Source organism: Elephantulus edwardii, unplaced genomic scaffold, assembly GCF_000299155.1.
Source record: "Elephantulus edwardii isolate Elephantulus edwardi_28Jun2011 unplaced genomic scaffold, EleEdw1.0 scaffold00206, whole genome shotgun sequence".
NCBI classification, from domain to species: Eukaryota; Metazoa; Chordata; class Mammalia; order Macroscelidea; family Macroscelididae; genus Elephantulus; species Elephantulus edwardii.
This window is the reverse complement of record NW_006399956.1, coordinates 5,041,632-5,054,577: the sequence shown is the minus strand read 5'-3', so window position 1 is coordinate 5,054,577 and position 12,946 is coordinate 5,041,632. Positions and strand designations below refer to the sequence as shown.

General features: G+C 38.2%; 1 protein-coding gene across 1 annotated transcript in view; it reads right to left on the bottom strand.

The window, feature by feature from the left end:
* The window catches only part of LOC102870330 (myosin-3-like), a 154,129-nt gene that overhangs the window by 123,537 nt on the left and 17,646 nt on the right, over positions 1-12,946 (bottom strand). The window contains exons 7-9 of the mRNA XM_006897220.1: positions 10,764-10,881; positions 4,230-4,280; positions 356-433 (exon numbers count right to left, since the gene is read on the bottom strand). Of these exons, the coding sequence (XP_006897282.1) occupies positions 356-433; positions 4,230-4,280; positions 10,764-10,881 (247 nt within the window). The remainder of the gene's footprint in view (positions 1-355; positions 434-4,229; positions 4,281-10,763; positions 10,882-12,946) is intronic.

Sequence of the window (12,946 nt, the reverse complement as noted above, 5' to 3'; positions counted from 1 at the left end):
TATTGTGAACAAAGCCACATTAAACATGGGTGTGCATGTATCTGCCTGGGTGACAGTTATGGTTTCTTTAGGGTATATTCCCAGTAGAGGAATTGCTGGGCCAAACAGTATTTCTGTTTGCAACTTCTTGAGAAAGCTCCATACAGCCTTCCATAGTGGATGCACCATTTTACACTCCCACCAACAGTTTTCCCACAATCTCACCAGCATTTGTGGTTTGTTACTCTGTTAAATTTTGCTATTCTGACTGGGGTGAGATGATATCTCATAGTTGTTTTAAACATACAAATTCTTAAGAGAGTATTATTGGTTCAACAGAGGAAAATATTTTTACCAGTAGTTGGGAAGTGCTTACTTGGTGTTCTGTCTCAGTTTTGGATAATTCCTCAATCTTCTTTTCCAGTCTATCTATATCCATAAGATTCTTGGTATTCTAATAGAAAAGAAGATAGCATTTCCAATTTAGTACTAGGAATAGTAAAAGAACATTACAATCAAAGTTTGCCTCAGGAAAGGGTAGTTTCATCATGGTTGTTAGTGTGTGTTGTCCAGTCAGAAATGACCCATGGCTGACCCTCTATTGACATATCAGAGGCAGCAAACTGCACAGGAAGAAATTGTCTGTCTTTCTCTTGTGACTTTAACATTAACATTGCTTTTAATATGTTTTAAACGAAGAGACAACACTAGACTTTGTCCAAACAATAGAATAACCCTTTCAACACAACCACTCAGGATTAGTCTCAGGTGACCCTTGTTAGCATCAATTCCACCTCAGCTACTCACTCTGACCATCTTACTGTCGAAGGATTATTGCATTCCTATTCTTCAAATGGTTAATTTTAAAAAATATTCTTCAAAGGGTTATATTACCAACAAGAAATATTTTAATTGCAAACACATCACTCTTTAAGAACCACCTCTTAACTTTCTAGATTACTGCCCTTATAACACACAAACCTTCACCTCCCCTAAAGTCTAAAACCCACTGCAATCATTTTATTATCCTCAACCTACTCATAAATTCAAACACCTCTTGAATCAGCTTAAATTCTTCTATGCATGATCTTTATCATCACTTCTTTCCACACCTCCTCAACTTCTTTCTTCACTTTCATTTATTATTTGCATAAATTCAGCCTACTTATCCCTCTATAAGGAACTCTGATAGCTTCAACAGTCCACTTTCAGCTGCTAATTAAAAGTTTATTAGAATCTACGCAGTAACAACACAAAAGACCTAGTGATTTGCTTTTATAAAGGTGATTGCAACATATCAGTTCTACTCTATCACATGGAGTCACTCTGAACCAGCATTGAAGGCATTCAACAACCATCACTCCACTGCATTCTTTCATAAGCATAGTGAAAGAAAGAATATAACCAAGCTTACAGACTACATGTTACATTTATTATCTTTAACATCAATGATTACTAAAAAGGTGATTATAGTATCTAATTTTATTCCACTTACATTGTCACTTACATAAATCATGGGTAGATAAATTATTTCCGTTGCCCAGGCTAAATCTAGCTAACCACCTGTTTCTATAACTAAATTTGTGCCAGAACACAGCTGTGCTCATTTGTCTATGGTTGTTTTCATACCACAATGGCTGAGGTAAGTACCCTGACAAAGGCCTTTTGGATAGGAAAGATTAAAATATTTACAATCCAGCTCTTTATAAGGGAAAAAAAAGAAGTTTCCAATCCCTGGCCTTGTTGTTGTGTACCATTGAGCTGGACCCAACCCAGAGCTGGTCCTCTAGCTGGTTTCCAGAGGCAAGTTAATCACACAGGAGGAGATTTGAACTGAGTGCCTTTAGAATGTCTGCCCATCTTTTTGTCCCTAGGCTACTAACCATTTTATAGATTCTTATTTCTCAAATTTCCATTCCCATTTCCAGTATCCTCACTCTCAGTGGCTAAATTTGTATCTTATTTCTCTGAGACAAGGTAACAATAATAACCATCAGAAAACCTTCCATTTGAAAATTTAATATCTTTGAACATGTACAAAGTCTGTTGATTTATCTCCACTTGTAAACTGTTACTGCATCAGTTCAAGCTACTATCAGCTTCTGCCTGGACTATTCCAGACCCCACTGCCACCAAGTCGGTTCCAACTCACAACAACTGTGTAGGACAGAGAACTGCCCCTTCGGGATTCTAAGGCTGTACATCTTTACAGAAGCAGATGGCTTTATCTTTCTCCCACAGGACAGGGAGTGGTTTTGAATCAGTGACTTTTTGTTAGCAACCAAATGCTTTAGCCTTGGTGTTACCACAGCCCCTATCACACTATTACAGACCAGACTCACTGTTGTCCAGTCTATTCCAACTTATGAAAATCCTCCCTCAGTCTGAGACTGGCAATATGAATACCAGGAGACATTCCATCCTTCTTCCATGGAGCAGTTGATAGGTTTGAACTGCTGACCTTTGAGTTAGAGCCCAGCAATTAAGTTGCTACATAAAAAAAAGTTCCTCAGATCACTACAACACCCTCTTATTTGGCGGTCTTACTGCTTATTTAGTGTCGCTACATTCAGTTCTCAACCTAATAGATGAAGTTTCTTCATAAAAAAAAAAACCCATAAATTTTTGTATGTCATTCCTGTGCTCAAACACCTACCATAGCTCCAATTACACTCAATATGATGGCTACATCTTTATAACACCAATAAGCTGGGTGCCTGATTTTTTGCACCTCTCTGACTCCATCTCTTGTCACTTACCCTGTCTGCTCCAACATCAGGCACCACAGTCTCTTAAGCAGAGCAGGCAGGCTGCACCCACATGACCTTGAATTTATCATTTCTTCTGATGAGAACACACATCCTTCTCTCCCAGTTGTTTTTTTTTTAATGGTTAAATTTTTAGTGTTGCTTTTTCTAACTACTCCAGTTTAAATTGCATCTCAGCCTCATTTTCCTATTTTCTGCCTTTCCTTTCTCATCTAACATGCCAGCTTTACATGGGCTGTTTTGTGAAAGCTTTTAACAAACCAGAGAGAAGCCTCCAAATGAATGTATGCTAGATAAAGGAATGAATAAAGTAACTTAGATCATGGCCAAGCCAGTTACAGGCTGTTCTTTACAATGTGTCAGATTTTTGCCTCCTGAGGGAATCTTAGCTAGCAGTGATATTTGTATGCATTTTTAAAATATATCAATATTTGCATTGCAATCTCATAATGAAGTAATGTAAAGTTATGTAAATTAGTTCCTGTTATTTCAATTCTAAATTGGTTTGGTGTAATTATTTGGTCTTAGTCACTCAACTTAAATATATGGGAGAAAAAAAAATTAAGAAGTTCAGTCATAAAACAATCTTTCAGAAAACCTTGGTGGTATAGCTACAATGTACCAGAATCTAAGAAAGGATTTCTTTCCTATCTTTATTTGTTGCTTTCCAACTCCCTCCTCAAAAAAAAAAAAAAGTTTACTTGGCCCACATTTTGAATAATACAATTATACAGTACAACCTAGTAAATACTTCTGAAAGTCTAATGTAGAGTCATGATAAAAATTGTGCATGACACTTAGTATTCAAAACACGTCTGTAAGGAACGTTCCACTCAAAACAGTAATTTACTACTAGCTGTTGTCTGCTTTCTTAATACAGTAATTATGTTGCTTCAATTTTGCATAAAATGATTCCTTTTTTAAAAAAGAGATTATACTACTTCCTAACATGTACGGAGTACATTATGGTTTGCCAAATGACTTGACTTGTATTATTTTATCTAATATTAAAAATCACCATATAGAGCAGGTTTTAATGATAAAAATGGCTTCCCCACTATCACACTCGCATCAAACTCAAGAACCAGGTCTTAGGCTCAAGAGCTTGGATTTTTGCCTCCTAGCTCAGTGTTCTTTCCATGGAAAATTTTCTAATAATATCTGGGGTAGATATGTTGGAGTCAGTGAGACTGGCTCAGGATGGGGCAGGGTTCAGAGCTAGTGTACATAAGGTTGCTATGAGTAGCAGGCAACTTGACCGCACATAGCAAAAATTTTATTTCATCTTAAATATAAGTCCCTTATTCCCACTGCATTCATAGATAACTAGAAAATAAGATACATCTGTCCATACATGAACATTCTTACAGAAAGACGAATTACCCTAGTTTACAGGACTCTAAATATTCACATGGTTTTTCATTAACTCATGATTTAATTGATTCAAAATGTTTATTCACGTGTTTAACAGTTTTAACCTACCTCTTGTTGGAGAATTTGAATCTCAATAATCAAATCTCGATTTTCTCTCTCCTAGTTTACAAAGAAAAAGATATTTTGAAAGTTATTAAGAAATTTAGAAATATATGACACATTTGCCTCTAAGATTATGGACATTCTTTCCCTTTACTTAGTTTACATATAGCATTAGCATATTACAGACAAAAAGACCTAGATTTTAAAATATCTTCAACATAATGTTAATTAAAGCTTTAGCTTAAAGTTTCTTGGAAATTGGTAAAAAGTCTTTCTTCTTAATTCAACTGTGGCAATTTGCTCATTGCTGTAGAGTTGAAAACAACGCACAGCTGACCCTCCAATGGGATTCTGAGGCTGTAAACTGCACAAGAGGAGACTATCCAACTTTCACTGGTGAACTGGAACCAACAGAGGAGCTTAGACTTTGAGTTAACAGTGCACCTCCCCATGGAACAGACTTCCAGAGGTCCTTCTATCACAATTAGGAAAGGGAAAAGAAAGCAAAACAAACAAAAAAAAGGGACAATGTGATTTTCCCTACTGCTACTTCACCTCACCTCTGTGAACTCAGCATACTGAAATCACAGGTTGTAATTCTCTATTTGAAGCGATGGCTTTCTCAAGACTCACTGTTACCAGTATACGTGAATATAAAAAGTAATTTGTCATTAATTTTAAATTGTTGTTGTTGTTGTTGTTATGTGCCGTCGAGTCGCCTGCGACTCATAGCGACCCTATGTACAACAGCCCTAAACTCCGCTCTGTCCTGTGCCAATCACACTGTCTCTGACACTCCCATCCCAATTATCCCAGTCACTGAATCAATCCACCTCATAGAGGGCCTTCCTCTCCTGCGCTGTCCCTCCACCCTCCCAAGCATGATGTCCCTCTCTAAGGGACATAATTTTAAATTATTATTAAAAAATTTATTTAATTATCTGGATTCCGATGCTGCTTGTTGTTGTTATGTGCCATCAAGTCGCTTGCAACTCATAGCAACCCTATGTACAACAGCCCTAAACTCTGCTCTGTCCTGTGCCAATCGCACTGTCTCCAATACACCCATCCCGATTACGCCAGTCACTGAATCAATCCACCTCAGAGAGGGCCTTCCTCTCCTGTGCTGTCCCTCCAAGCATGATGTCCCTCTCAAGGACCAGTCCCTCCTTACAACATGTCCAAAGTATGTTAGATGGAACCTCAGAATACTTGCCTCCAGGTAGTTTCTCGGTTTAACCCTTTCCAGGATTAATCTGTTTGTTTTCCTAGCAGTCCATGGTACCCTCAATACTCTTCTCCAGCACTACAGCTCAAAGTCATCAATTCTCCTTCTATCCTCCTTGGTCATTGTCCAACTCTCTGATGCACAAGGGATTGCAAAGGCCATGGCCTGTATCATATGCACCTTAGTCTCCAGAGAGACACCATTGCTCTTCAGTACTTTGGAGAGATACATAACAACAGACTTTCCCATCACAATACATCTTTTAATTTCCTGGCTGCTGGTGCCAAGAGTGTTGACTGTGGAGCCAAGTAAACTGAAGCTGTGAACAATCTCAATCCCTTCACCATCCATCCTGATGCTGCCAGTTGGTCCAGTGGTGAGAATCTTTGTCTTCTTGACATTGAGCCTCAATCCATACTGAAGGCCGCAGTCCTTGACCCCCTGCAGCAGGTGCTTCAGGTCCTCCTCAGTTTCAGCTAGCAGGGTTGTGTCATCTGCATAACGCAGATTGTTGATAGATCTTCCACCAATCCTGACCCCACATTTCTCCTCATAGAGCCCAGCCTCCTGGATAATCTGTTCTGCATACAGGTTGAAAAGGTGTGGAGACAGGACACATCCCTGGCATACGCCCTTCCCAATTTTGAACCATGCAGTGTTTCCTTGCTCCATTCTGATGACTGCCTCTTGGTCCAAGTGTAGGTTTCGCATTAGAACGATCAAGTGTTCTGGGATTCCCATTCTTCTCAGAGTCAGCCACAGTTTGTTATGATCCACACAGTCAAAGGCCTTTGCATAATAAATGAAAACACAGATAGACATTCCTCTGGTATTCCCTGCTTTCAGCCAAGATCCATTTAACATTAGCTACAATATCCCTACATGACCTCTTCTAAACCCAGCCTGGACTTCTGATGCTAGCTACATTAATTATCAGACTAGTGACTTTGAACCATCAAAATCTATCTGGAGTTTCCCTACAGCTTTGTTTAAGAAAAAAACAAAAATCACACCACAATAATAGTTTAAACAAATGAAGATATAGTAATCTCAGCTTCTACTTCATAAGATCTTTATGAAAACTAATGAGACAAAACATTAAATATTCTTTTTAAATTTAAAAATCATATAAAATGCAAAGTATTATTATTTCTGCTATTGGGGATTGTTTATGTAATGCATAGATAGATGTACAAGCTCAACAGATGTGCGATTGTGAATGAGAGTACATCCATGAACACACACAAGTTAGACAAACAATCTTCCTAACACATGCTGTAAGTACACCTATGGATACAATAGAACGAACAAGGGGAAATAAAGGGTTCTCATGCTGCTGTGGTTAAAGTATACAGCTGCTGATGGAAAGGTTAGGGGTTAGAACTTAAGAGTCAATTCATTGGAGAAAAATTGAGCAATTTCCCCCTGTAAAGATTTACAGCTTTGGAAACCTCAATAGGGACGTTCTACTCTATCCTACGGGATTTCTATGGGTCAGGATCAGCTTGATGGCTATGGATTTTAGTTTACAGGAAGAAGGAAGTAAAGAATATTTCTCAGCCATAGCTAAGTATTGAGGAAATGAATTGTAGAACCTGAGGGCTCAGGGCCAACATTTTAGAAACCATTAAAATCAATTGGAACAACATAACACACAAAGAAACTGCTCTACATCTTTCTTTTGTGAATAGTAACACAGTCTTAATAGTGTGAGAACAACCATCCGAGTTGCAACTGTTGGTCTTGGTCTCTGTCCAGAAGAAAATCAGAGCTGCATTGAAAGAATGAGCCCACAGCACTAAGACATCTCATGAACCTCAATATCCATGATTCTGAGATGAGGAGATGATGCCCAGTTATCACGACCAACTTCCCTGAAAGGGATCATAATCAGAAGATTCTTAATAGAATGGGAGAAAAACATGGAACAAAACTCAAAATTATGATTATAAAAGAAGTAAAACCAACCTCACTGGTTGGATGGAGACTGGTGGAATCTAAGGCTGTGATGTTCAGTTATCCCTCAAGCCTGGAAGTGAATTTCCCTGTGGCTCTGTTTTCTGCCAAACAGTAGGTAGGTCCACAAGGTGAGCTATAAGACCAAGTATAATCAATCATTCAGGATCAAAAAGGACAACATTCACCCAGAGACAAAGCTTAGGAGCAGAAAAAACAAGGAACAAAGTATGAACAGAACTGGGAAACACACAGCCAAAGTGGCATGGATGCTACAATATTGTGGAGATTATAATCAACAGCATGAAAAAGTATGTATGAATTGTTGAATGGAAAACTTATTTGTGCACTGAGAGTACAAGAATTAGAGGGTGCATGGCTGATTGCTCTTCAGAAATCCCATTGAACGGTCTTAGCTGTCTAAAAGGAATCCCAGCAGAATATCCTGGATAGAGTAGGGGCAATGTGTAGCAAAACTCAAAAACATAAGAAAGATCAGGCTTACCTTACTAGTCAAGTAAAAACTAAAGGAACCCCTGAAACTATGACCTTTGGTCACACTTTGATCCTGGAACAAAACTCACCCTTGACTCAGCTTTCAACTAAACAAGTGCGGACCTATTGGGTCACATGAGAGGCTCTCACACCTTCAAATTAACCAACATAGAAGGTCAAAGGAGCAGCAATAGCTCAAAGGTAAAGTCCTGAAGGCAGGAAGGGCAGCATAGGCAGGCTAATGGAAATGAGAATTGCAGGTAAGATATAGAAAAGTATATATTCTATGTACTGTAGTTATGTTATAAAATAAAATGTATATGAATTATTGAATGAAAAATCAATTTGCTTTGAAAACCACAATAAAAATAATTTTTTGCTTTGTCAACCACAATAAAAAGAAATAAACAGTCCCATCGAGAGGGGGCGAAAAATCAGAAATTAAATCAGGGTTACTAATCATATCCAGACTAAATGCTAAGACGATGGTGCTTGATTGTCCGTTAAGCCTGGAGCAAAAGTCACCCATTACTCAACTTTCAGCCAGTACTGACAGATGGAATGGGCAAAATCTTAAATGATCCAGAAAGCCTAAAAAGAAGATGGAAAGAATACCCAGGGACAGGAAAGAAGGGTGAACAGAAATGAGATGCCTAAGAAAGGACTGCAGAAAATCACTGGTATGTTGTGAGAATTGTAATCAATGGCAGAGAAATATGTGCATAAATTGTTGAATGGAAAACCAACACTCTGTAAATATTCACTCAAGTGACAACAGAACTTTTTTTTTAAAAGAGAAAAGGATGTGATTGTGTCTCTAGCACTCGATTTTGAACAACAGCTAATATTATCAAGCCCTGGGAGTAAAGAGTTGTTAGCTGTCCCTCCAGTGGGTTTTCAGAGACAGTTTATTACACAGGAGATTGTCCATCTTTCTTCCATGGAGTATCTGGTGGATTCAAACCATGTGCCTTTGGATTAGTAGCGTAACTTTTACCACTAAGCTACCAGAGATAGGAGGTAAGAGAAGCACAGCAAATGCTTTCTGTTTCAGCTCGCGTAGCCCCTTCAGACTAGATAGTATTGTCATCTCCATTTTACATATGAAGACCAGAGGCTTGAAGTTTTATGGCTGATTTAAAGTTACATGGTTCTTGGGTCAGGATCTGAACTCATTTGGTCTGACTCCTAAGCATGTTGTTGTTGTTGTTGTTATGTGTGTCAAGTCGCTTGCGACGCATAGCGACCCTATGTACAACAGCCCTAAACTCTGCTCTGTCCTGTGCCAATCGCACTGTCTCCGACACTCCCATCCCGATTATCCCAGTCACTGAATCAACCCACCTCATAGAGGGCCTTCCCCTCCTGCACTGTCCCTCCACCCTCTCAAGCATGATGTCCTTCTCCAAGGACCGGTCTCTCCTCACAACATGTCCAAAGTATGTTAGATGGAGCCTCAGAATCTTTGCCTCCAAGGAGCCACCCGGTTTAACCCTTTCCAGGACAAATCTATTTGTTTTCCTAGCAGTCCATGGTATTCTCAATACTCTTCTCCAGCACTACAGCTCAAAGGCATCAATTCTCCTTCTATCCTCCTTGGTCATTGTCCAACTCTCTGATGTATAAAAAGTGATTGTGAAGACCATGGCCTGTTACAAATGCACCTTAGTCTCCAAAGAGACACCATTGCTCTTCAGTACTTTGGAGAGGTCCCTAACAGCAGACTTTCCCATGGCAATGCGCCTTTTAATTTCCTGACTACTGGTGCCAAGACTGTTGACTGTGGAGCCAAGGAAACTAAAGCTGTGAACAATCTCAATCTCTTCACCATCCATCCTGATGCTGCCAATTGATCCAGTGGGGAGAATCTTTGTCTTCTTGACATTGAGCCTCAATCCATATTGGAGGCTGCAGTCCTTGACCCTCTGCAGCAGGTGCTTCAGGTCCTCTTCAGTTTCAGCAAACAGGGTTGTGTCATCTGCATAACGCAGATTGTTGATAAATCGTCCACCAATCTTGACCCCACATTTCTCCTCATAGAGCCCAGCCTCCCGGATAATCTGTTTTCTATCAGAGTAGACACTTCTCAATGATTCACAGACTGAGTTTTCCCTGTAAAGCATTCTTAAAGACTTACAGAATCAATAATAGCCTGATACTCAGTAAATCTAATCGCCAAGTTTTCCCAAGAGTTGGCCTAAACAAAACTTTATGGTTTGCAGAAGGTTACAGGTGACTGAAATAGATCTTTATCTCAAGCATATCAATGACTTAGAGACTCTAAACCCAATTTTTCATCTGATATCTATTAAGTTGAAATTAATATTAGTTGACTCCCCCCCTGATGCCATTATTAACATTGCTCAATTCCTGGCATAATTAAGATTATGGAGATTATTACTAATATTCTCATTAACAAATTAACATTTTCAGTAAAAGTAATTTTTCTGGATTTTTAGCTAAAGCTGAGCTTAAATGATTTATTGCTCTGAAATGGGAAGCCTAAGCTTGTTTAATTAGCAAATAGTCCAGGCAACTTCTTAGTTATTGGATTCTTGTTAAATCTTGAGAAAAAGAAGGCATTTCTGAAAAATCAAGTGGTTTATGAAACACTTATCAAACTTCAGGAGGCATTCCAGATAATTTCAATTTTCACAATCGGTTAACCAACAAAGTTGAATGACTTGTAAGGAATTTTAATAATAAGTGAAAATAAAACAGGAGTGTTTTCCTATTTGCTTTTACTTTTTGATAGTGTAACCAAGGTCATTTATCAGCCTCCTGACTTGGGCCCAAAATAAGCCCTCTTCTATTTCAGTTATGTAAACTTTATGTCAATCTCAAGCACTTGTATGACTTACTAGATGCTTGTTCTGGGCTTCAGTCATGCTCTTGTGCTCTTCCGAAGCAGTCATACTGATTTTCAGTTCCTCTAGTTCTTCTTTTAACAGATTTGCTCTCATAATAGCCTGGTGGGCACTGTAGGCGTAAGGGGTAAAAGGCAATGAACAAAACCTCAAATATAACTGTCGAGGATACTAAGTAAAGCCAAGGACTATTTTTGGATCCAAGTTGAAAACCACTAAGCATTGAAATCATACACTAAAAATGTTTAAAATATACTCATGATCTTTCCTTAGGAAAATGATGGATTTGAAGGAAGTTTGGTGAAGAAAGAAGGACAGAGAGAAGTCAGATATACTTCCCAAAGCTAAAAATTTAGAGAATCCTTTTTAAATCCTTCATCAGCTGAATTGCTTATTTTTCTCTTACAAAGAATATGTAATATTAGTTAATGAAATTCTACAACTATGTATAGAACGTCACGCTGTGGGGCTCGTGCCCTGTATTGGGTCTATTACAGTCCCTGTTCCCTGTCCTCTCAGAGCATATACACTGGTTTAGAAATTCATGATGTGTAAATTAAAATTTACAATTAAGGAAAATTATGCCTAAACAAAAATGAATTTCATCTAATCTCTATAGAACATACCTTATAAAGAAATAAATCCTAGATCATATTTTGTAGCAAAGCATTGGAAATAAGCTACATGGCTGAAAGAAGTCAATTAAATGAATCATGGTTAATTCCCTTCCTTGAGAATATAAACTGTTTTCTAATGGAATCTCAAGGAAGGTATAATATTTTTTCCTTACTAAGGAATCACACTGACCATTCAAGAAATATTTACTAAGTTCCATCTTTGTACCAGGCATTGGCATAGGAACTGGAGAACACAAACCCCAACAAAAACCCACCAACGTGGAGTTGTTTTGATTTATAGTAACCTTATTGTACAGAGTAGCCCCAAATAGAGTTTCCATGGGTACAAATCATTACAGAAGCAGACTGCCTCATCTCTCTCCTGTAGAGTCCCTGGTAGGTCCCAACCCAACATTTGGTTAACAGTTGAATAGCTTAATTATCCTTGGTACCATCAGTCAGGAGATCAGGAGACATATTGCACTGACAAATCTGCTGTCAGAGATCGAAGAGCAATGAAGCCAGTTTGAAGACTAAGGTGCACCTGATTAAGAATATTGTCTTTTCAGTCACTTGCTACACATCTGAGAACTGCACAATGAATAATGATGGCAGAAGAATTGATACCTTTGCATTATGATGTTGGAGAAGAGTATCCCATGGACTGCCAAAGAACAAACAGATATGTCTTGGAAAACGTGGAGCCAGAGTGCTTCTTGAAGGCAAAGATGGCAAATCTTCATCTCTCATACTTGGTGTACTTTCCTAGGAGTGATTATTCCTTAGAAAGCGACATCATGCTTGGAAAGATGGAGGGTCAGCGAAAGATAGTATGACTCTGCATCAAGATGGATTGACAAAGTGACTGCAGCAATGTGCTCAAATGTACCAATGTATTTAAAACAGGAGGAAGATACAGTTAGACTGATCTTTAGACAATGCATGACTAGTGTGATGCAAGTTTTGGAACGGCCTGGAGCTAAGTTAGAGTCTGCTGTGCTGACCCAAGGGAAAGATGGTTTAAATGGTGGCTTCAGAAGGGAAAGAAATAACTTTATTGTAGAGTTATTTAACAGGAGTTGCTAATTCATCTAGACGCACAAAATGAGAAATTTTTAAAAAGTAAACAAACTTTCCAATTTACACTCAACCAGGTAGGTGGTAGTATTCTTCTAGAGCATTCTCTTAAGCACTAAGATGACCAGAATGAGTAAGACAAAGTTCTTCTCATCGATAAGTTCACAGTTAATATGGAAGGCAGATAATTCTGTGATAGGAGTACTGTACAGGATTTAAAATGTTTATAAGAGCCAAAAGGATAAAGAACTACTTTTAAAGTATGTAAAGACAGAGATACAAAGGCTTAATTTTGTGGACATTACTATTATGGTTGTCCATTCAAAGTCTCCAAACTTTCAATCCTTCTGAATTACTCAGTTCTTGTCTAATACATTTTTTTAATTGCTTAAATTAAACAGAATAAAAATTCATTAGAATGAGGTTCCAATGGTACATTCATTTCAGGCATATTTTTTTAACTTGAATTATTTTTTTAAATAA